The 23,207-nt window shown below is 35.4% G+C and overlaps 3 protein-coding genes and 1 long non-coding RNA gene across 11 annotated transcripts; 3 read left to right on the top strand and 1 right to left on the bottom strand.

The window, feature by feature from the left end:
• The first annotated feature begins 1,375 nt into the window (after positions 1 to 1,375).
• Positions 1,376 to 5,016, top strand: LOC100677797. 4 transcript variants are annotated; one of them, XR_004344415.1, is made up of 11 exons: positions 1,376 to 1,929; positions 2,435 to 2,605; positions 2,673 to 2,767; positions 2,889 to 3,039; positions 3,136 to 3,288; positions 3,399 to 3,542; positions 3,617 to 3,756; positions 3,842 to 4,028; positions 4,271 to 4,306; positions 4,396 to 4,425; positions 4,515 to 5,011. XR_004344415.1 is itself a non-coding variant. In XM_031924638.2 (9 exons), the coding sequence occupies exons 6-9, from the start codon at positions 3,842 to 3,844 to the stop codon at positions 4,850 to 4,852; spliced, it is 591 nt and encodes a 196-aa protein (XP_031780498.1). In that variant the 5' UTR covers positions 2,716 to 2,767; positions 2,889 to 3,039; positions 3,136 to 3,288; positions 3,399 to 3,542; positions 3,617 to 3,756; the 3' UTR covers positions 4,853 to 5,016. The 4 variants fall into 4 exon arrangements, 3 of the variants coding, with proteins under 3 accessions (XP_032451743.1, XP_032451744.1, XP_031780498.1); XM_031924638.2 differs by lacking the exons at positions 1,376 to 1,929; positions 2,435 to 2,605 and having other exon boundaries at positions 2,716 to 2,767; positions 4,515 to 5,016; XM_032595852.1 differs by lacking the exons at positions 3,842 to 4,028; positions 4,271 to 4,306; positions 4,396 to 4,425; positions 4,515 to 5,011 and adding an exon at positions 2,124 to 2,249 and having other exon boundaries at positions 1,381 to 1,929; positions 3,617 to 3,631.
• Positions 5,017 to 5,435: 419 nt separating this feature from the next.
• LOC100117168 (glycogen debranching enzyme) lies at positions 5,436 to 17,280 on the top strand. Of its 4 annotated transcripts, XM_016986668.3 has the most exons (25): positions 5,436 to 5,919; positions 6,957 to 7,199; positions 7,291 to 7,365; positions 8,565 to 8,688; positions 8,755 to 8,944; positions 9,025 to 9,235; positions 9,306 to 9,443; positions 9,526 to 9,744; positions 9,820 to 10,058; positions 10,150 to 10,557; positions 10,626 to 10,755; positions 10,844 to 10,967; positions 11,044 to 11,309; positions 11,392 to 11,553; positions 11,629 to 11,837; positions 11,916 to 12,119; positions 12,208 to 12,440; positions 12,532 to 12,621; positions 12,714 to 12,891; positions 12,973 to 13,329; positions 13,404 to 13,551; positions 13,628 to 13,991; positions 14,096 to 14,304; positions 14,433 to 14,855; positions 14,944 to 17,280. In XM_016986668.3, the coding sequence occupies exons 2-25, from the start codon at positions 7,101 to 7,103 to the stop codon at positions 15,010 to 15,012; spliced, it is 4,869 nt and encodes a 1,622-aa protein (XP_016842157.1). In that variant the 5' UTR covers positions 5,436 to 5,919; positions 6,957 to 7,100; the 3' UTR covers positions 15,013 to 17,280. The 4 variants fall into 4 exon arrangements, with proteins under 4 accessions (XP_016842157.1, XP_032451730.1, XP_032451729.1 ...); XM_032595839.1 differs by lacking the exon at positions 7,291 to 7,365 and having other exon boundaries at positions 5,437 to 5,598; XM_032595838.1 differs by lacking the exon at positions 7,291 to 7,365 and having other exon boundaries at positions 5,437 to 5,919.
• On the bottom strand, positions 17,167 to 22,988 carry LOC103318103 (LMBR1 domain-containing protein 2 homolog). 2 transcript variants are annotated; one of them, XM_031924545.2, is made up of 11 exons: positions 22,720 to 22,988; positions 21,941 to 22,421; positions 21,516 to 21,865; positions 21,223 to 21,433; positions 20,962 to 21,138; positions 20,704 to 20,881; positions 20,446 to 20,627; positions 20,135 to 20,374; positions 19,858 to 20,059; positions 19,649 to 19,771; positions 17,167 to 18,709 (listed from the first exon to the last, which is right to left on the bottom strand). In XM_031924545.2, exons 2-11 carry the CDS (start codon positions 22,112 to 22,114, stop codon positions 18,456 to 18,458), a joined length of 2,091 nt encoding a protein of 696 aa, XP_031780405.1. In that variant the 5' UTR covers positions 22,115 to 22,421; positions 22,720 to 22,988; the 3' UTR covers positions 17,167 to 18,455. The 2 variants fall into 2 exon arrangements, with proteins under 2 accessions (XP_031780405.1, XP_032451739.1); XM_032595848.1 differs by lacking the exon at positions 22,720 to 22,988 and adding an exon at positions 22,573 to 22,719.
• Positions 19,630 to 20,857, top strand: LOC116416385. Its single transcript, XR_004226827.2, has 2 exons — positions 19,630 to 19,966; positions 20,100 to 20,857. It is a non-coding gene; the product is annotated as an uncharacterized LOC116416385 (long non-coding RNA).
• Positions 22,989 to 23,207: the final 219 nt, after the last annotated feature.

Raw genomic sequence — 23,207 nt, 5'->3', positions numbered from 1 at the left:
ATCGATTATACGTTATGAAAAGAAATCTCTGCAATCAAAAAAGTGCAATCCCAATAGATCGCATAGCGAATGAAAAAAAAAATTAAGTGAACAAGAGAACGAGAAAAAAGTGAGCGAATGAGAGATCGAGAGAAAGTGAACACGAGCGAGAAAAAGAGAAATAGAAACAAAGTTAATATTTATGAGAGGACAAGGCAAGCATTTTCTTGACTACATGTACAATTATAATATATATATATATATGGGAAAAAGACAAGGTAATCGAGACAACGACGAAATTTGATTTCGTTTGCCAAGTATTAGTGTACTAGTCGCATTTAATATAACGAAAAATTTAAGACAAAAACAAAGCTAATTATGTAGGTTACATACGAACGCTTGTAATTTGGATTCTGTTGCATTTTACGAAAGTGTATGTAAAGAAAAAGTCGAAGGCCCATTATTCGATGAGAGAAGGGAATATGCTGCTATTTCGTTTCAGAGCTGAGAGACAATCAATTTCGTAAATGTTATCAGATCGTCGAAATGAGTGTAATTGTAAAATACGAGTGAATTTCTATTTTATGATGCGTTATTAGTTATAATGTCGGAGGGTTTTTCGTTTAACAAATAAAAATAGATATGGAATTAAGAATGAGAGCGAGATGAGGAGAAAGATTATGAAAATCAGACGTATTATTTGCTCTGTGCAGGTGGAAATTCGTATGTATGGCGAATCGTTCCGAAAAATTTATCCAATAAAATGAATTACACGAACACATGCGTTTCACATCATACACATAAATATAAAAAATATATTAGAATCGTATTTTCGACCTACACAAGTGAACGTTTCGAAAGCATAATTGTAACAATTGGGAAGACGAGAGGATAAACATAGACATTCACACATGAGCATGAAAGATAAAAAAATCACGTAGAGCGTAAAACATACTTTATCAATTTTTATCAAACGACTCGTAGATCTATATACCTAAACATAATCCAAAATTTGTAACACGAATTACCATAACTTCATCGAAAATTATATTCTTAATATTTCCAGTGTTATAATCAATAAAAATTGTTATACTGTGTGACACTCGCACTAATTTATTTCTGCCGTATGAGAACCGCTGTATAAATCTTAATTTTAAGCTTACCTACTTTACATAAAGTTCTTCCGCAATTTAAGAAATTTCATAAACACGAAAGAAATTCTATAAAAATAATACCTAATATAGATTCTTTAGTTACCGATATTTAATATATGTTTCCTAAAATTTTATCCTTCTAAACTTCAAAGTTACTGACGTTATCATTTCAAGAATTCTATCTATAATAAAAATGACATTTAAGCTAAGGGTATATGATGGATTTTTCAAAGTTCCAAGATGTTAACAATCCATCTGTCTATTCTAAAAACGTAAGTAAATTTTCTTTATTAAAAAATTCATGGTAAAAATTTTTTAGTTCATTTTATTGTGAAACAAAATGTTGGGTATAAATTAGTTAATCTACAGCCGGTATATATTTTTGCACCTTACCAGACTACCAGCATATCAACACCTCGAATATGAACCTGGTGTATGGAGTTCCAAAGTTCTACAATAGATGTCTCCTCAAGCCAGTTTTTCAACCTTCTGAAGTAAAAAAAAGTTTTTTATACTTCCGATTTAATAGTCCAAGCGGTAATGGCTGCGACGCTACTCGCCGGAATTTGATAAAAACACAATTATACCAGATATATTCTGTAGCGTTGCAGTACTTGAATTTATACAGTGTATTAGTGGATATAAATTTAAAATATACATTTTAATTTTTCGATAACTATATCGCAGTTGCAAACATCCCTCAGCCATTTGACGTGGTGAACGAAAACTACATTTTGACATTTGCTACGTGTACATACATTCTCAAACGATAAGTTTGCAAATTTTACTTTTCAATGTAAGCCTATACTTTAAATATCCAATAATAAATCATAAGTGTATATAGCGTTATATTATATAGAAGTTATTTAAATAATATCATAAACTTGAATATTATAAATAAATAAACATATCAAGGTTATTTCAATATTATATTTTATTTATATTATATCCTTTTCCTTATACGAGTTAAAAATAATTCATTTTTATTAGATAAACTTGGACCAGTCATATAGAAAAAAAGAATATTTAGATGATAGTATAGTAAATTGTATTATCAAAAGTTACATTAGTTTAAAAGATAAAGATATAAAAACCAACAATCAGCATTTATAAAAGGCAAGTCAGATACTACTGTTGATTGCTATCAGTAATCTGATCGGTCATTTCATATAAAAGATGCTTCTTATTTTTACTTTATTTATTTCATGCAATAATATTAATTTTTTAGAAACAGTTTAATTAAGTCGCGATCCTGAATTTTACTTTGATTTTTCTTTTATTTATGCTTAATTCTTACCTAGATTATTATAAATGGACTGATTCCACTCATGCAAGAAGATGCTCTTTTTAAAGATACTTATAGAAATATCAATTACGCTTGTAGCTTTTTTAAAGGTACAAAGGTCGGAAAGCCTGACGAATACGATTTAGATTTGAGAATGCGTTTACCATTAAACTATCCGACGTTAAAGGTTTGTTTCTAATGAAAATAGATGAAAAATTATTTCGAAATTTCTTAATAAAATATACCTGTTAAAGGTTAAACAAAATCACGAAAATTATGGCTATGTAAAAGTAAAAGTGGAAGATGATAGTAAAGTAATAGTAAGATTACCAAAATGGAAAACTCACAGGTAATCATGAAATAATACATAACTTTTTTAAATGATAAGCTCTGCGCAATTTAATAGATAAACTTTATATTTTAAATGTAAAAAAACCGTTGAATAAAATTAAGTTTTGAACAATGTCTAGCAAAATTTTAAATGAATGGTTGGATAATAAAGGATATTTAGACAAAAATAAATTTCGACAGTGGATGGAAAAAGTTATGTCAAAAACCTATGATCGTCTTATAAAAGTTGATAAGGATTATGAACTCACTGTAGAAGATAAAACATACGTTGTGAGTCAAATATTTTTTAATTAAATATAATCTTTGTCAAAATTATTACGACATGCAATATTGTTTTATTATTCATTAATTATTTTTTCTCAAAAGTTAAAGCAATACAAAAAAAGTGGACCTGCATTCACAATTTATGTTCAACCTAAAGATGAATCAGAAGCCGATCATATCATGAATGTTGATTTGGTACCCTGTTTAGAATTCGAAGACATAACATTAGATGGCTACAAACAAATTTCGTATATGGTAAAGTACTTCTTTCAAATTATCAAATATTAAAGCTGATATTTATCAACTTTTATCGGCAATTAGTAAATAAATTTTCAATTGATTCAGTGCCTTCTTTTTCGTTTTAGACTAACAATATAATAATTGTTGCTAAACCGTCAAATGAACCTGATGGTCATCGCTTATAGAGGCTAAGTTTTTATGAACAAGAAAAAAAAATGTTACGGGAAAACGAAGCTGGAAAGTTAAAGCCAATAATAAGATTAATCAAGGTATAACACAAATTAATTCACAGTTAAATTTGAACTCTTTCGAGTCTGACGATAATTATAAATTTTCATTTCAGAAACTGCGTGACAAATTAGAATGGAAAAAATTAGCTAGTTATTACATAGAAACGTTATTCTTGCACGAGCTAGATGCACGAAAAGCTGAAAATGACATAGACTTTTTTATAGAGCACCAAAAACATCTTTATTTATATACGTAAGATTTTTTCCTTTATTAATACTATCTTTAAAGCTTTTACAAATTTAATGATATGTTTTTATAAATCGCGTACGTGCTTTAGATGTTAGAGAAATTGCGTGAAGCAATTTCCTTGAAAAAATTGCCATATTTTTGGCATGAAAAGTATAATTTATTTTCTAATATGACCGACAAAATGACAGAAAATTATGCAAATCGTTTGAAATCGATTCTAAACCTTATTCAAAAAAATATTTATATCAACAGATTCATTATTGCAGAGCAAATGTGTAAGTATGGGACGATATAGTACAATATAATTTTCATAGTAGAGTTTTTGTCACACAGGTATGATTATCAGGTTTTTTATACACTGTTGAACTATTTGTAAAATATTCAACAAAAACTCCGATTTGAATTCATGGAACATAATATAATTTTTAGTGACAGACATATATAATAAGGCTAATATAAAAATTCCATTTATATATACGCGCTAAAAAATTTTAATTATAATAATTCTATTCTGCAGTATCTGATTCTGAAGTCTCAGCATTGCAAACGATTGGTGAACATATTATTATATCTTTTATATGAATGCTTGCATTATTTATTTTTATAAAATAAATTAAATTTTTATGTAAACAAAAATTGCAGTTCTCTCCGGAATAGACCAGATGAAAGAAGGTTGGATTAATTAAATTTATTATTTAAAATACATGCATATTTCAAAACAAAACCAATAATTAAACCAAAAATTAATTTCACATTTCAAGGAAATGCTGAAAATGTTGCTGATTTGACAACATGTATAGAAGATCTTGATATTAGCGGTTCCCAAAAGGCAGATATATCAGAAGTTGAATCAATCGACGTAATGAATTCTGCAGAAACACCAAATGCTGAATTCGATACTGTCGATTCACCAAATCAGGATATAGGAAACACTACTGCAGAACCAACAACTATTAAAAGTCGAATTGAATTTCTTTGCGAAGAATTGACTGCACTTTCAAATCTGAAAAATGAAATTTTCGAAGAAGAGAAAGAGAAACTACGCAAATCGTGCATGTCGTTATATATTACGTTATCTACCCGCAAGCAAAAAAATTGAAGACATTCGCAATTCAACATAACACAAAATTATTTTGTAAAATATGTGATTCACCTGTGCGATATATTTCTTTGGATCAATATTATACTTTTTTATACGTCAAAACATAAAAAATAACGTTTTACACCCATGATATAACTCGTAAATAAAATTTTTCGCTAGAACTTTCTATGAGTTTTCAACAACAAATTCTTCCTGTACATACACTACTCTTCTTTGCAATGTTGCGTCAAAGGCGATTTCTATTCTTAGAATTGAAAAGATGATAACAAAATTAAATGCTTGAAAGCCCATACATAGATAACGAGTCGAAATTTTGGCGTAATAATCTCTTCCGTTGGATTCATGGTTCTGGACTGTGCATCAAAAACAATAATTTATAACTACACAAATAAGACGACGATCGACCATTTGAAAATTCCCTCTCACCGCGCTCGATTTCGGCTCTCGACCAATGGGGCGCGACGAGCAGTCGACGCCTGCAACGGAGCACATAGTGCGCGTCGTCTGCTACAACTCAATCCCCTCTCCCTCTTTATCGGCAGCTACGGCCGCGTTGGAGCGTGCGCGAGTTGACCTTCACATTGTTCGGGCCGTTCGAATAGAGGTCGAACGTACGAAATAAACAATCCATAAGACGGGATCCACTCTCTCTGCAGCGAAGTGCGACTTCACTCCTTTTTGCGCCCTCGGCCTGTGCCGACGTTCCTATACACGAGAGCTTCGCCGTCTCCACGAAATTCGCCGTGTGTTACGTAAAGCTCAGCGATATATAAAGCAAAATATCACGTAGTTTTTTCGTGCACGCATAATCAAGTCCGCTGTCCGTGTCCCTCCTTCGTCTCTATCATCATCGCTCGCTCTGGCATAATAAGCGATCATACTTACACTGTGTGCTGTCTGTTGCTTCTCGAGCTCTCTCGTACGCGAGTACTTATCCTGACAACTCGATTGCTCGAGCTGAGAGCATGTGCGCTTCACGTGCCGACTGGAAGTTACTTATAAGCAACTGTTGTTAATTAACCTAAAAACTCCTGTGCTGGATCCCGATCGCAACTGGATTTTGGGTCTGTATAGCTGTGATTGTTTTCGTTTCACTCTATAAGCATTCAGCAACACGACCAACAGCACCTGTGTGTCATGATTTTGGGTATTTGGTTGATCGTGCTTCTCAATAACTGGATTTATATTTGTGGAATTTTCTGAAATAGATGCATGTAAACAATAGATATACTTGCTTCTCATTTTAAGTTGTGACCTTTTGCATGTGCTCTTTTTTGACCCAATTCAATAAGTCTTTGATTTATATTCGTAACATCATTTTCACATTTCAAAGAGTTGGTATACTTAAGAAAGAAGTATAGAAAGCTTTTAGTGGCAGTAAATAAATAAGTAAAGTATTTATGAATTGAGAAAGTTGAACCCAATCACTAATCAGCCCCTTAATTTTAATTATGTGTTATTAAATTTTTGAAGCACGTTCACTTTTATAGTTTGTTGATTTTATTGCTGCTAATTTGAAATGGTTCCAATTTATTTCTTCCTATTAACATACTTAACACATCATACATGCAATAACTTACAATTAGTCTAAGGCATCGGCAGAAGAGTAGGGAAACAAAGGAATGGATTGATAAGAAATATAGCTGATCTTGGCTCGTTAAGTACGATATAAGTTTATATTGGTTCAATCACACAATTACAGCAAAGCTTGTATGAATCATCATTGAAACAATTGAAGTACAAATGGCAGAATCAATCAGCTATTATGTACAAAGGAATTCTAAATGGATTTTCCAAAAATTATTCTTAACAAATATCAATTATTAGCTGAACAAAAATGTTGTGCATGCAAATAAATGGTTTCATTAAAGATAATATCCGTTATAAACATAGGGTAGTTAATATTTTCAATTTTTTTAAATGTGTTGGTCTAAATAAGATATAAAACTTTATCTTGAGGTTTTGTCATTTATTATTGTTAGCTAACATGTGGGTGCATCAAGTAAATTGTCATGTTTTGTCCAAAATGAAATAAACTTTTTATTATATGGTATTTGAACACTCTTTGATATCATTGATTTACAGACAGCTTTTGTTGTAGGTAACAGACAGTGATTATTTGCACCAAGTAAAAATGTAAAAAGAAAAAATAACAAGAGACCAACAAAATTTTCGAATTGAAGAAGCACCAGTTAGAGATAAATTGAATTATTCTATTTGAGTTTGTCAAAAAATTGTGAACACAATGGTTGCTCTGCAGAATCTAGTGTGTGACTCCACACGACAATTATTCAAGAAGATAGGGTATTTCTTTCACCGCTGCTTGACCTTATTTTGGTCTTATGTAAGTTCCAGAAAACAGATAATTTACTATTGCAATTGACAAATGATGATAATACAGTTTGCATTACATTATTTTTATGTGAAATGAGCAGCTTACCAATGTGAAATCAACATTTCTAAATTTACAGTTACATCTGCAACGTGCAATCGACGATTCCAAAATTACAGTTACGTGTTTAAAGTAAACTTTTTAGTCCGTAAGACTTACATTGTTCATAAAAATTGGAATGCATTAAAGTTTTCAAAACATCTCACTGGAAGATGATAGTGATTATTGACTAATAACTAAACACATATCATAGGATTCTATATTAAGCCTTTTCTAGATGTCTAATAACAATCAACACTTTCAGTGAAAGAACAAAAGTACAAGTTTTCAAGTACTGTTTTTTGAATGTTCCAAAAACTGTCATATTTCCAGTTAGACATTGACTTACACTCAAAGCATAATTATAAAAAAAAATGTATATAGGGTCGAATCGCTCAAATTCAATTAAAATCGAAGACTATAGCTCATCAGTAATCTCCCGGAGTAAAATAAGTCTCGCGCGAAAAGTAGCGCTTAATCGCGTCTGGCGCCAAAGTTGAACACACGTCTCCGCGCGTGAACAAAAATACACTCAGACGCCAGATCAAGGTGTCGAGGAGGCGCCTGGAAAGTGTACTTATATACCGACAAACGTTTCCACTTTCCACACCTACTCATATACAGACGATGACAGACTACGATAGTGCAGTATATACAATGTAACCCAAGCGTATGGGGGCCGCGCGGCATTGTGCATGTCCGCCACGCGTAACTCGCCGAAACATAACACCCTCGGCTTACTTTGCACGCCTCCGTAGGCTCATTGTGCCGATAAGTTATATATCAGGGCGCCGCGGCCGCCGAGAGCCTCTTGTCTCCTGCGCGCGCTCGACGCCTAAGTAAGTGCGTGTTAATGTGCAGATTCGCTTATTGCAATCCGCCCCATCGCTTTTGTGTAGACTTTCTGGTAGCTCGATTGGTCCCCGCAATGCGCGCTTCTTTCTTCGCACCTCTTCACCGCTTGAGCACGATTTCTAATTATTTTTATAGCTTCCGCACGTAGAGATTATTATCATTGTGTGATGCGCTTGTTCTGAAAACCGCGTCGACCAAGACGCGTATCTTCTTTCTTTCTTCCCTGTTCTATTATTACAATCTAATCGCCGGCGAGCTGCAGTTCTTCGCTTTTTCAAAACTAATGTACATGTATAGCCTAGACGTTTGCTGTGAAATTTAGAATGTAACGAAACGCCTGATGACAGTAATTAAGTACTTATATAAACGCGAGTAGAGATCGTTCTGCTGCACGTGAATAATCCTGTTCTTTCTAAACTTCAGCCCAAAAAGAAGACCATGGAAAATCTCGGCTTCTCTGCGGATACCCAGAACGACGACCAAGTGCGAGTACTGACTCTGAATAAGGGAGAGCACCAGGATGGGACCCTGTACAAGCTTAAAAAAGGTATGTCGAAATAGTTAAGTTCAAAAGTATAGTAGAAATATTACAATCGTCTCAATGCCGTTGCAGGATGGGTCGTGGAGTTCAGATTAGGGGCATCGCTTCTGGGCCACAATCTCAACATATTCACTAATCATCCTCTACTCGTCGGCAACCCGTTCGAGAGGCGCACGTACTATCAGCTGCCATGGAATCACGAGTCAGCTTTCATACGCGTCTCGCTGGCCGGCTCTTTTCATTTTTATCTGGCAGAAGCGAGGTGAGTGTGCAATTTTTTCAATGCTTGTACGATAAAAAATGAACCTTGACGTGACCGAAGACGATTTCTTTTTGCTTCAGTGGAGAGGACGCCGGAAAAGTGATAGCTTCCGGCTACTTGTTGGTCGATCCGGAGCTAACCGTGGGCGTCAACAACCAGCCGCTGCCGCTAGACTGCATACAATGCCAGACGGTCCTCTCAAAGCTCATGGGACCCTTCTCAACGTGGGAGGAGAAGCTCAGGGTCTCTCGCAAGTCAGGCTACAACATGATCCACTTCACACCGATACAGGTGTGTACCGATCGCGGTAAAAAAACAAAGTTTACAAGTTCGTCACACGAATCGTGCTTTTCAATTTCAGGCGATAGGAGACTCAAAATCAGCTTACAGCCTCAGCGATCAGCTGAAGCTCAACCCCTCGTTCAATGATGCACCGAACAAAGAGACCAGCTTCGACGACGTCGAGAAGTTGATTACAAAAATGAGAGAAGAGTGGAACGTAAGGAGACAATTTTTGTCTATGCGATTTTTTATGTTAGCTCGAGCGTAAAAATTAAATTAAAGTATCCTCTTTTTCGCAGACTGTGAGCATTTGCGACATAGTTTTGAATCACACGGCGAACGAGAGTCCATTTTTGATAAACAATCCCGAATGTAGTTACAACTGCAACAACTGTCCACATCTCCGTCCGTCTTATCTTTTGGATGCCATTTTATTCGAGTTGACAATACGAGTGTCGTCCGGAGAATGGGAGCACAAAGGAATTCCTCCCGTCGTCGAGACTGAAGAGCACTTGAACGTCGGTATCGACAATTATTACAAAGCTAATGTATGACATAAAAAGCACTCTTTCACGAAAATGTATTTCTTACAGGCAATCCGTCATGCTCTGCACACTTACTTTCTACCTCTGGCGAAAATTCACGAACTGTATACTGTAGATATCAACGAGATCGTGTCCGAGTTTTTGAACATTGCTCGCAACCAGATACCGCAAGACGAGCCACCCGAAACCCATAACGAAAGCATCGTTATCATAAGGGATCCAGAATATCGCCGCTTAAAGTCCACTATAGATATGCAGCTTGCTTTGAAGATCTACAATATTTATAGGTACGATCAACCTTGCATAAGATTCAACGTTTTAGAAAAACTAATAATCGATGATTCGAGAATGATATTTTGAAATTTGTATTTTTCTCAGACCCGATTGTTTTGACGAGGACTCACGACTGAAACGCTGCGCGGAAGAACTGAGAAACAAGTTGCAGGAGTTAAACGATGCCGCAACTAACGAAATCCAAAATCATCTCAATGCCGCGGTTGAAAACTCGGTAGCCGGCATTCGATACTTCAGAGTCCAAGCAGATGGGCCAAGACAGAAAGAGATAAGCGAAAGAAATCCACTTGTTCCTAGGTATTTCACGGATTACGGAAGTCCTAGATCGTTTGTGGAAAGAGAAGACATCATGTACTCGAATTCTGGATGTTACTTGATGGCTCACAACGGCTGGGTCATGAACAGCGATCCCTTGAAAAACTTTGCCGATGCTGACTCTCATGTTTACATAAGAAGGGAATTGATTGCGTGGGGCGATAGTGTCAAATTAAGGTAGAGAATCACATTTTATTTTGATTCGTTGAAGCTTTGCCGTCTATTATAATTTTATTGATTTTAAGATATGGCGAAAAACCGGAAGATTGCCCTGCTCTTTGGGAACGTATGACGACATATGTTCAGCAAATGGCTAAAATCTTCGACGGCGTCAGACTCGACAATTGTCACTCGACCCCTATTCCAGTAGCAGAAGTATAGAAACAAAATTACGCGCTCGAACTCGGATACTAATAAAATATTACTTTTGATATACTGAGGTAATTTCATTCACATTTTTCAGCACATGTTGGATGCTGCTCGTCAAGTAAGACCAGATTTGTACGTTGCCGCTGAACTCTTCACCAACTCCGATCAGAAAGATAATATTTTCGTCAATCGTCTTGGAATCACATCGTTGATAAGAGGCGAGTTGAACATTTTACTAAAAATCTCCAATATACCTAGAATGCATTTAATTACGATATTTTTTAATCTGAACAGAGGCCATGTCAGCGTGGGACAGCCATGAGGAAGGCCGTCTGGTATACCGCTATGGTGGCGAGCCCGTAGGTGCGTTTATCCAGGCTCGACATCGTCCTCTGGCACCGAGTATCGCGCATGCTTTATTCCTTGATCAGACGCATGACAACCCGAGCCCCATCGAGAAGCGTAGCGTATTTGACTTATTGCCCAGTGCCGCACTGGTCTCCATGGCCTGCTGTGCTAGTGGCAGTAATCGCGGTTACGACGAGCTCGTGCCTCATCATGTAAATATTGACCCACTATAATCATTCTCTTAAATGCTCTGATTTTCTATTCAATTTCATTTTTCTTTATTATTTTGTACAGATTCACGTTGTCGATGAAGACAGACAATATACTTCTTGGACAGATAAGGAAGGACTGGCAAAGGAAAATGCAAAGTATGTTAGCAAAAAATCGGGAATCATTTCTGCTAAAAAGGCTCTCAATGATCTCCATTTTTGGCTGGGACAGAACTCCTTTTCTCAAGTCAGTGTCTTTTTTCAAAAAGCCAACGGCAATATACTTCTATCCGAATCTAACAACTGTTTCGATTTATTCAAGGTTTTTGTCGATCAAATGGATGTTGATGTGGTAGCGGTTACAAGACATTCACCGACCACTCACGAGAGCGTCGTACTCGTGGCTTTTACGGCATTCAAGCACCCGGATCCCAATGCTAGCGATTTGAGAAGACATGTTAGACCTTTGAGGGTAGAAGGCGTAGTAGATGAAATTATTCTTGAAGCATCCCTCGCGCACGGAGAAAAAGAGTATAGCCAAATTTATTATTTTTTAACATAAATCAAATTTACTTTTAGGTGAGTGTGCTCATTGTTTTATATTTTTAGAAATGGTATCCCTCCGTTCTCTAATCCGAAGAAATACGTAAAGAACGAAGACTACATAAACGGTTACTCTGAGTACTTGGTGGACGTCAAGGAGCACATTCAAATCTGTGATTCTACAAAAGTTGAAAAGGTCGATTCCGGAGATCCTAAAATAACGCAATTGAACTTTATTAATTTCCAGCCCGGATCAATAATCACTATTCGGTAAGAGCAGGTACCAAAAATATAATTTTCTACCTTCACTTATAAATTGCATTCTTTTTTAATAAAATCCTCTTGTTATTGTTAAAAGGGTGTCACTCCACGCAAACATAAAGCCAGCTCTTGAATCCATCAATGACCTTATCTCGACCCTCACATCTCCGAACAATTCGGAATTGCGTGCAATTGTTTCGCGCATGAACTTTGCGGACCTTAACAAAGCACTTTATAGGTGTGATCAAGAAGAGCGAGATACGACTGCCAATAAATTTGGAGTTTATGATATTCCCGGTTATGGCCCACTAGTTTACGCTGGTTTGCAAGGTAAAGATATGATTTAAGATTGTCTTTTCTGAATACACTTTAGTGTCAATTTTACAGCTATTTATTAACAGAATGACCATTTTCTTGATAGGTGTAATTTCATTGCTTGCTGATATCAGATCGAACAACGATCTTGGTCATCCACTATGTGGCAACCTTCGTCAAGGCAATTGGTTGATAGGTAAAAATGAATTTACGATCAAACTTGGAAAATCAATCTTCTGTACTTACTAATCGAAAATGATAACCTTGTTATTCAATTGCAAATTACAGATTATACTTGGCAACGTTTGAAGGAAGATGAAGGTACTGCAGCTCTTGGAGAGTGGCTGGAGCAGGCCTGCGAACCATTCAAGCTAATTCCTCGTTATTTAGTGCCCAGTTACTTTGACGTGATCATCGTTAACGTGTATTCTACTCTCTTAGATCAATGCTTTAATCTCATGTCTAGGTATGAATCAAACTCCATCAATGAAATATAGAAAAACCAACTCAATGTTTTTTTTTCTAACAATTGTACGTTTGTTTTCAGCTTTGTGAAAGATGGAACCGATTTCACCAGACTGCTGTCACTAGTATCTGTGCAAGTTGGCGGTATAATAAAATCAGCGCAATTGCCAGATTTATCACCGAACCTAGATCCACCGAAACCTAGCATACGAGAGGTGGATGGCAAATCAGAACAGGAATGTTTGACCATGTCTGCTGGACTACCACACTTTACAGTAGGATACATGAGAAACTGGGGACGAGATACGTTTATCGCTTTGAGAGGTCTGTTCTTATTAACCGGCAGACATGCGGAGGCTCGATTCATCATTCTGGGATACGCCGCTACGCTTCGTCACGGTTTGATACCAAATCTCTTGGACAGAGGCGTCAACGCCAGGTACATATTTTTCCACTTCGATGCAGTATATTTTTCGAAAAATATTTTTTAAATTGCTTAATATTTTTTATTAGATTCAATTGCCGAGATGCCGTTTGGTGGTGGTTGTACACTATTCAATGCTATGTCAAAGAAGTCCCAAATGGCTTAAAACTTCTGTCGGACAAAGTATCTAGATTGTTCCCTACTGACGATTCGGACGCTCTTCCAGCCGGAGAAGTGGTAATTATTCGATCATCGTTTTTTTTTTCGTTGAAACGCTTATTTTTAATAAATGTTAATTTGATTTTGCCCGCAGGATGAAACACTGTCGGATGTCATGCAGGAAGCACTGACAGTTCACTTTCAAGGTCTGTGCTTCCGTGAGCGCAACGCCGGTAAGCGCATCGACGAGCACATGACTGATCGTGGATTCAACAATCAGATAGGTGTGCATCCAGAGACGGGCTTTGTATTTGGCGGTAACGAGGCCAATTGCGGCACTTGGATGGACAAGATGGGCTCCTCGGAAAAGGCAGGAAACAAAGGCAAACCTGCCACTCCCAGAGACGGATCTGCGGTTGAAATTATTGGGCTCTGTCACAGCACTCTCAATTTTCTGGCAGAATTGTACAAACAGAATCTATTTCCATATGGTAGCGTGCAGCGGAAAAATCGCGATGGTAATCATATAGTTACAAAATAAATGACTAATTTTATAATTTTGGCATTGTCATGCTTATTGTATAACATGCTTTTCTAATGCTGATGATTAATGACTTTATAGGCTCAACGATAACTTGGAGTTACAAACAGTGGGCGGATAAGATAAAGGAGAGTTTCGATACTTACTTCTATGTGAACGAGAAACCTACCGATGGTGAATTACGACCGGACTTGATTCATCGACGAGGAATTTACAAAGATACTCACGGAGCCTCACAACCGTGGGCAGATTATCAATTGCGACCTAACTTCCCAGTGGCTATGGTTGCTGTAAGTATTCCTGAATAAATTACACGATGCTAATCAATACTTCTATCTATGGGTCCTAAAGTAAGGTTTAGCACAGCATCTCAAAATAGAAAGCCGTGTTTGTTAACGTTCACTCTGTGTTCTCCTAGTCGCCGAACCTATTCAAGCCCGAGCACGCCTGGCTGGCATTAAAGAAGGCCGAAGAAATCCTCCTTGGTCCCCTAGGCATGAAAACCCTAGATCCCGCTGACTGGGCCTACGATGGCTTCTACAACAATGCCAACGACTCGAATGACCCGAAAGTAGCTCACGGATGGAATTATCACCAGGGACCAGAGTGGCTATGGCCGATCGGCTACTTTTTGCGAGCGCGCTTGCACTACGCGCCCCTCGTTGGTGGCGAAGAGGAGTTAAAACGGACTATCGCCTCGACCGAAGCTATCATCTCGAGACATCTGACCGAAGCTTCAAACAACCACTGGCGTGGACTTCCCGAGTTAACCAATCGCGAGGGCGAGTATTGCGCTGATAGCTGTCGCACTCAGGCCTGGAGCGCTTCCGCAATTGTCGAGGTCAGTTAAACTATATCAGATAAATAGTCCAGCATAATCAATTCGTAATAATCTTAAGCAATAACATAACGCGTTTGTCGTTCTGTAGGTCCTCCACGATTTGGACAAGCTGAAAAAGGATCTGAAGTTTGACGACGAGCAGGTCCTCACGAATTGATGCAACTTTGCGTGTGTTCACCACCGCTACCTGCACCTAGCACACGTAATAGTAGATAAGCAACAAGAAGCAATAGCAGAAACACACGCGCACAGCCCGACCACTGCTGCAGTCGATGTCACTAGGTTCCCGACTGACGACGACGACACCAGCCGCACGGGAACACACGCATATGCCGATCTCGAAAACCTCTCCCTTGACACTCCCCCGTCGCCCTCCACGCTTCCCTCTACCGTCTCTTCGAGCTCATCCTTTCCCAAGCCTCACAAAGATCCAGATCCCGGCGAGTGCACAGAGATCGAGGACTACTACAGAAAATATGACGCAGATAGAGCAAAGCAACTGATAGACGCGCTGCCGTTGCCAAGACATGAGATCTGCTCCAAATGTGCGAAGTTTGAGGAGAGTCCGGTCTACAGCGATCGGTTCTTTTATAAAGGCAAGCCCCTTCTAGCTAAGGAGATCACTGTGCTGAACAGTCAGAACCTCGACAAGGATGTCTTGGACTTTATGCCGATCCACAAGATCGCCAAACCCAACGCTGCAGGTATCTTTTATAGCATCGGCTCATCCCCCAACGCCGTCGATCTTAACCTTGAGCCCAGCATCCTACTACTGGAGCCGTCCATTTCAACGCCGAAAATCCCAAAAACCGCCAAAAGCAAAAACAGAGCTTACCTTCATCTTCCACTTGTCGAACGAGGTTATAGCCGCGTGTCCGAGAAACTCGGTGTCATTCAGCCAATGCGACTACCACTGCTCACCTCAACCCCACCGCAGAGATTCGAGGAGAAATCTAGCTGCAAACTAAACATAGATGAAGAACCAGAGCCAGAAGTCAACGAGAACAGATCAAGCCTGCTGATGCTAGAGCCGCTGTTGCTCATGCCATCCAGGACTACAGTAACGGCGGCGATGGACCGGAGACGTAACCTGGCCTCCAAGAAGCGACTCGCGCATTCGGAGCATTTGAAACTCATTAAAATAATAATCGCTTATACCCTCACTTTCCTTTTGCTAGTGAGCATAACGTTTTACGTAGTGTACTTTAGGTGAGGAGCTCTGCATCCTTGCATAAAGTGTATAACTGTTGGTTGATTGTTAATTTGATCTTATTTTTATTGAAGAATACTCACTTTTACGAGATATGTTATAATTTATTAATGTATTTGTTGAATCGATTTATTAAGATTGTTTATTAATTCAAAAACAAATAACCAAAGCTCTTGCCAATTGGAAGTAAAGACACAACTAAAACGAAAATGCTTGTACAAATCGATCAGATTGATAAGTGATAAGTCTGTTGAATCGATTTTACTTTCATTTGTAAGTCAAGACTGTGTTCATCGCTAGAATTTAGGATATCTTTTGTCATATTTACGAGTCTTTCCAGTTATTTTAAGCTTTTATCCACGATTTTCACGCGATCAAATCAATTACTCGCACAATAAATAACTTGCTGGAAGGAGTAGCTAAGCCAACGTTGAAGCCAGGTTCACGCAATTTAAAATCTCGAGATAAATGATGGTGTAAAGACGAATATCAAATCTAGTCTATTTTTATGAACTAAAAAATCTGATGTCATTCACAGCTTCAGGTTTTATTGTCAATTAACTCTCTAATTTACTTTTTGCAAAAACCAATTTGTTTTTCAGCTCTGTGGATCGCGTGATCTTGTAACCATATCGTAAAAAATCTATGTTTGTAAAAAAAATGTTATGTTTTAAAATTGTAAATTACGATGCAACAAAGCTATGCTTTGTAACGATGCAAAAAAGATATATTTTTGCTATTTTCTAAAAGAGAAATATAGATTTCAATATCGCGTGTATAAAAATGCATGTTAAAACGGTAGTTTAAAAAATGTACACATTTTTTGAGGGAACAGTGAAAAAATAATGTTTTTTAATTCAAAACGTTACAATAAATTTACGAAGTGGAATATCGCGTCGAGAATTATTTTTAGTAGCAATAAATAACTCCAAACGCATGAACAATGTTTTTGTGTTAATAGTCAAGTTTTAATAATTATTATTGATTATATTAACAAAACTGATAATTTATTATGAACAAAATAATATTACCTTATTTGCGTTACTTCTATAAAAGAATAATGTTTGATATAGTAGTTAATATTTAAAAAATACTCCATTATTTTTATATAATTAAAATGATTTGACATTTATTAATCAAAAAATGTATCATTCACAATTGCAATCATATTACCCTTATGTGTACATTTCCAATAAAAAGACCTATAAACTGTAACGTTTTATTTCACAATTAACGCAACATACAAATATACAAATAAATTGTTATTAAAGTTGACAATAAACTATAATTAATATCTCACTCACATATATTAATTTATGTTACTAATTTAATTAACTTTATAATTAAATTGATATTTTTTTTGATTATGTTAAACTTTAAAAGCCTTGAATTTTTTATTGTGTTCTATCTAATTGAATTTATGCCATGTTATTCAACAGCACCGTAACTACAGTAGATTAACTTTTTTGCGTATCATATACACCCTTAATCGATGTGCGTATCAAGAAAACTTACAATACGATTGAGTTAATTATTCTAACCTTTGGACTAATCATTTCATGGAAAACTTGCATATCAATTATATAGAATTATGCGTCTTTACATTTACTGAAATTCTCTAATGCACTTTTTTTTAGAATGAAATCAGTTGAAATAAATTAAGCATATGCATGTACCCACTATCCCCTAGATCTGAATTAAGTAAACAAACCTTGTATTAAACTATTTTGAAACTATATACCTTATCAAAAAGTAATTTATGGCTTCATACACAATAAGACATGTATGTATCGTCTTACTTTATCTATTTTTTAAGGCAGCAATTTAACAACTGATGACTGACCATTAAGTGTACATTACTGTTCATTGTATAATATGATGCCTACAGTAAACACATTACTTCTACATGCAAGAAAGTCATATTGTCATCAACTGGGTCAAATATTTGATTCAATAACCGTCTTCCAATTATTTGGCGCGTATTCAAAATTGTTTATTTGTCGAGATACGTATTAAATATTATACCGCCTGCGTAAAAACATTTTATTTCATATACCAAAAGTTTTTGTAAAAGGAATAAAATTTTATTTTATTTATGTATGTACATCATTTTTATTTGTGAGATTCCTGTAGGTTTCCCTTGTTTTGATTGCATGGATTGATGGTTTTTTAGTTCAATCAAAATTGAATTTAGCACGGTAAAGGATTCAAAAAATTTCATTTGCCTTCTAACATTAACACAACCTACGTGTATTTTTCAACAATGTAGACGTATTTAGCGTAAATAGATTGACGTACTCAGTTGATAGCAACCGACTTCCAAGGCGCATTACTTCTTCCCTTAGTTCTCGTGCGTGAATGATCGGCTATCGAATTCGTTGCAAGTTCGTCTAGATATCATCGAACAGACCTCTGGGTGGCGGACCAACGCGGCTACTGTTCGTCGTGAAAGTACGCAGATTATCTGTGGAAAAGTCTGAGTAGTCGTCACCTTGGAATCCACGCACGAAGCGATCATTGGCCCCGTAATTCTCGTTGCTAAACGAGTGTGTACTTCCCACGTTGTACTCCGACATGGGTTCGAAGTCTCGTAACAAGCCAGCGCGCGCCGACTCGATTGACTCGTCCCTTTTCAACGATCGTACTACAAACAGTTTATTAGTAACATCTCCGCATATCGTCTGTGCAAATGACTGACAGTTTTTACAGCAGGCAAATTTCTTGATCAAATCAACAAGCGTATATATGAGACTGTATTCAGCTTGAACATAACATCAATCTATGCAAGATTGCCAATATTTTAGTTATAGATTTACAAAATTGTCATGTTGAAGACTGCGTTTCAGACTCATAGATATTTACAAAAGGGTCTTATATTGATTTAAAAAAGTTCATGTATAGACAATGTATAATTTATACATTTCTTAAAAATGAATTCATTATAGATTGATATGCATCGCGATGATTTAATGACAACCACACATAAAGATTTAAAATCTATGAATTTAACAAATGAACTTTTTGAAAAAATCATATGTACAATTGAAGTACAAAAGCAAGACATAATCCATGCATTAAAAGCTAGAAGGTAGGGTAGCATTTACGGATGGAACAACCAAAATAAAAAAATGCAACGAAAGCTCGTGGTGTATCATCTCGTGCATTGTGCATAATCGTTCCATCCTTAAGAGGCTTTGCATTCCACTTTACATATATATATATATATATATATATATATATATATATATATATATATATATATATATATATATATATATATATATATATATATATATATATATATATATATATATATATATATATATATATATATATATATATATATATATATATATATATATATATATTATATATATATATATATATATATATATATATATATATATATATATATATATATATATATATATATATATTATATATATATATATATATATATATATATATATATATATATATATATATATATATATATATATATATATATATATATATATATATATATATATATATATATATATATATATATATTCACGCTTCTACTCATCAACTGTGTACACACCCGTATCCGTACTCTGCCTTGAAGTTCGATAACGCGACATATTTCCCGTAGTTCCGGGGAATCTTTCTTGAAGTTCTCGACGACGATTTATTGAATCTTCTACTCTTTGGCGTTTCCGCCTCTCTGAAAATTCATGTTATTTGTTGAATAAGAAAACAACATCTTTTAATCAACGATACTTATTACAATCCTGTGTATAGTCGTCTCACCTCTTTTTATCAATTCTCGGCCTTCTTCAACAAGATCAGTTGTAAGCTCGTCATCGCCCAGAAATTGTTGGAAACCAAGCATAGATAGCAAACGACTTCCGAGACTAAAGTAAGTTGCTAAGCAAAATGCGAGAATCCCCATGGGAAAATATATATTAAATCCATCCGACACAATTTTTATTACGTCCATGTGACCCATCACCTATAATTTTTATTAAATAAATTAAATTCTCTTTCTATAGATTGTGTTACACATTTGAAAAATACACCAAGATACCTGGGTATATTGAGTTTCCATCACTTGAGTTTTTATAATGTGCGAGTCCATATGAATTAAACTAAGGAAATTCAAACACATGGGCGGAGTAAGTCGACACAACATCATACCACTGAAAATCAAACTGTACTCGTTGGTTTGATGATGTGGAGCCAAATAATATAAATTTAATACTCGTATTTTCAAAACCGTCGAGTATGCGCAATAACATAAATACGCAATCACCAATGTTGAGAGCACCTAAAAAAATGCTCTTTATGTGAAATAGAAGTAGATAATTTCAAAATAAATTAAAAATTCATTCCTTTTACCTCGATTGTAAAATAATCGTACTTTACTTTTGCCGAATTAACAAAAGCGGCAAATAGTGACAATACTGGCGATTTGTTGAAAAAAGTCACTTCTGACCAAACTACAGCTATTGATAGAGTTGCTGCCAATACAGCTGCTGCTTTTTGCACATGACTTTTGATCAAACATTTCCAATACCATTCTGTAATAAAAAAAAAATGTCAGTTTGATTATGTAAGAATTTTTTCAATAAACTTAGATTTCAATAATTGCATTACCTATGCTAGGATTATATAAAATACGTAGTATCAATGGACGTTGTACAGGAAAGGTAGGCTTAAATCTTCTATCATGACTAGTTTGATTTCTTGAAATATCTTCTAGATCAAAAATATCATCTACTAAGATACCCCATTGTGTCTCTGTTCTTTGTAGAGTCTGCAGTGATTTCATAGTCTGAAAAAAAGTTAGTTGAAATAAGTAGAGTTCTTTTTATAGTTATTTTCACATATGAAATTATTGGAATTTGAACATACATTCCTATGTAATCGAATCAATGCTTTCTCTGATGGTACATCAAGAGGAGTATCTTCTGGCAATTGCCTTCGATTCATTTTATCTTTGAGTTCAGCTGGTACCTTTTGAAATATTGTCTCTAAATAACGATGGAATGGATGTCCGGGATTAATCGCCAAATTGGCTGCTTGTAATGACTGTCAATATGAAAAAGAAAAAGAAAAATTTTTCCAACAAATAATCTATATATAAAAATATATGTTTCAATGATCTGTACTCACTTCCAATACATCATCAACAGTTTCTTCAGCTTCATATTTTTCTATACTTAGTTTTGCTGCTTTAAAGTAGCTATAGTTCAATGTATATCCTGGTTTACTTGAGTTCCATAAACCTCGTGGAACTTCTACTAGAGCATAACCAAGAAGTAATACCAGTAAAAACAAACCCCAAGTATTTGAAGCAGAGGAGGCAATCGCTTTAATTTTTGGACTGTTAAAATACAAATATATAAATATTAATGAAAATTTTTTTAATTTCAACAGATAAAAAGATAAACAAAATATCTAGATACCCATCAAGATCCACTCCTGGTTTTAAGGCAATATAAATCAATAAAACTCCACATATAAACAAATAACTTCCATAGTAAATGGCATTATCTATTAGTGCAGATTTCAGTTTTCCTTGTATGTTGAAATCTCCAGCTTTTATATAGGACTGCATTAATGGCAAGATTAACCATGTTAAACACTGTGATGTCCAATAGACCACTCTCCAGAGATTATGATACACATTATCAGGTGATTCTACCATTGACCATGGTTCTTTGCATTCATGAGTTGGTTTGTCGGTAGTATTTTCAAAAGTATTTATCATGGACAAATTACTAAAACTTGCTTCGACACATTGTCTAAATACCGTCTGTGGCAATAAAAAACATAAATTCATTTAAAAATTAATCAAATTAATATAAAATCCATTTGCAATGGTACTTACTGAAGATACATCCAGTGGTAGGACAAATATAATAAGTAGAGAAAAGTACCAGGCAACTAAGACTGAAAGTGTGACAATCGGATGATGGCGAAAGACATTTCCATATCTGTATAATAAAGTTGCAGCAAGGCAGAAGGTCAAAATGACCTCTGTCAAGAGGGGTCCAAGTGTCATTTTGCTTTTTCTACTGGATCACATCTAATATTGATACAAAAAACACTGAATACTGTCTTATATCGCTATATATTTGTGTCAATGCTCGTGAGACATATTTTCAGCGTTCTGTAACACTTTCAACTTGAGTTCAGCATCTTTTTGCATTTTCTCTAGTTTCTCTAAAGTCACAGACTTCAATGGCATGAGTTTAGGCTTGCAAAGGATATAATCGGGTGTAACTTGGCTGTAGAGTAAACCTTGTTGTGGCAACACAATATCAATGTTGAAATTAGTTTTTTCCGTAGACTCCGACATGTTGCTTGTACTGGAAATAAAATTTTGATAAATACAAGAAATATTGTAAACATTGAAAAAATGGAATATGTGTTATAGAAATCACAGAAATCGTAACAAAAAACTTTAATGGTTACGTTTCCGTCATTTATGTTTCTAAGTTAAAGAAAACACAAACATACGTTGGTACGATTCTCATAAATAAACGCGATTCAAGCTAATTTTTCATAACAATAAATATGTTGGCGAAATATGCTTAAGATTAAGTAGCACATATATATGTAGATATGCTAAAAAAGCTACTGCTCTACTCATGCACCCATACTTACAAATGGGATCACTCTCCACTTATTCTATTATTGACGCAGTTGATTTCCTTTCATTTTGCAATCGAGTGATACTCATTTTTAATAATACAAGACTAATGCACCATTATTAATTTTGATGAAAAAGCTGGAATATGTATACGATCAGACACTATACATATATGTATGTACGGCAGGCGGACATTAACGTGCAAGCCTATCACGTCATTTTCCTAAAGGGTGCGTCCACAATTGAACGTATACGTTAGGGTTTACAAGGGGTTTACGTAGAACATATAACGTTTTGGGCAGTACTGCCAATCCACTGTAGCAGACTACAGTTGAAACGAAGGAACACACCTGCTCAAAATTTAACCTATAAAAATGTTTAAATTTAAATTGTATGGTAATAAATTGTAAAATTCTTTTTTCAAATAAAATTATAAAATGTAAAAGAATGTATTATAATAAATTAGTTTCTGATTAAAAAAAAGGTCTACCACTGTCTCAAA

This window comes from Nasonia vitripennis, chromosome 1 (genome assembly GCF_009193385.2).
Source record: "Nasonia vitripennis strain AsymCx chromosome 1, Nvit_psr_1.1, whole genome shotgun sequence".
In the NCBI taxonomy this organism is placed as follows: domain Eukaryota; kingdom Metazoa; phylum Arthropoda; class Insecta; order Hymenoptera; family Pteromalidae; genus Nasonia; species Nasonia vitripennis.
The sequence above is the reverse complement of the archived record's forward strand: the minus strand, read 5'-3'. Positions and strand labels throughout refer to the sequence as shown.

Coding starts and splice junctions, on each gene's coding strand:
- LOC100677797 (XM_032595853.1), top strand. CDS start 2,462: ATGCAAGAAGATGCTCTTTTTAAAGATACTTATAGAAATATCAATTAC. Junction 2,606..2,672: donor TAAACTATCCGACGTTAAAG/GTTTGTTTCTAA, acceptor TACCTGTTAAAG/GTTAAACAAAATCACGAAAA. Junction 3,289..3,398: donor ACAAACAAATTTCGTATATG/GTAAAGTACTTC, acceptor TTTTCGTTTTAG/ACTAACAATATAATAATTGT.
- LOC100117168 (XM_016986668.3), top strand. CDS start 7,101: ATGGTTGCTCTGCAGAATCTAGTGTGTGACTCCACACGACAATTATTC. Junction 7,366..8,564: donor TCGACGATTCCAAAATTACA/GTTACGTGTTTA, acceptor TCTAAACTTCAG/CCCAAAAAGAAGACCATGGA. Junction 12,622..12,713: donor TCAAGGCAATTGGTTGATAG/GTAAAAATGAAT, acceptor TGCAAATTACAG/ATTATACTTGGCAACGTTTG.
- LOC103318103 (XM_031924545.2), bottom strand. CDS start 22,114: ATGACACTTGGACCCCTCTTGACAGAGGTCATTTTGACCTTCTGCCTT. Junction 19,772..19,857: donor CCGAGAATTGATAAAAAGAG/GTGAGACGACTA, acceptor ATGAATTTTCAG/AGAGGCGGAAACGCCAAAGA. Junction 18,710..19,648: donor AAGGCAGAGTACGGATACGG/GTGTGTACACAG, acceptor AACTGTTTGTAG/TACGATCGTTGAAAAGGGAC.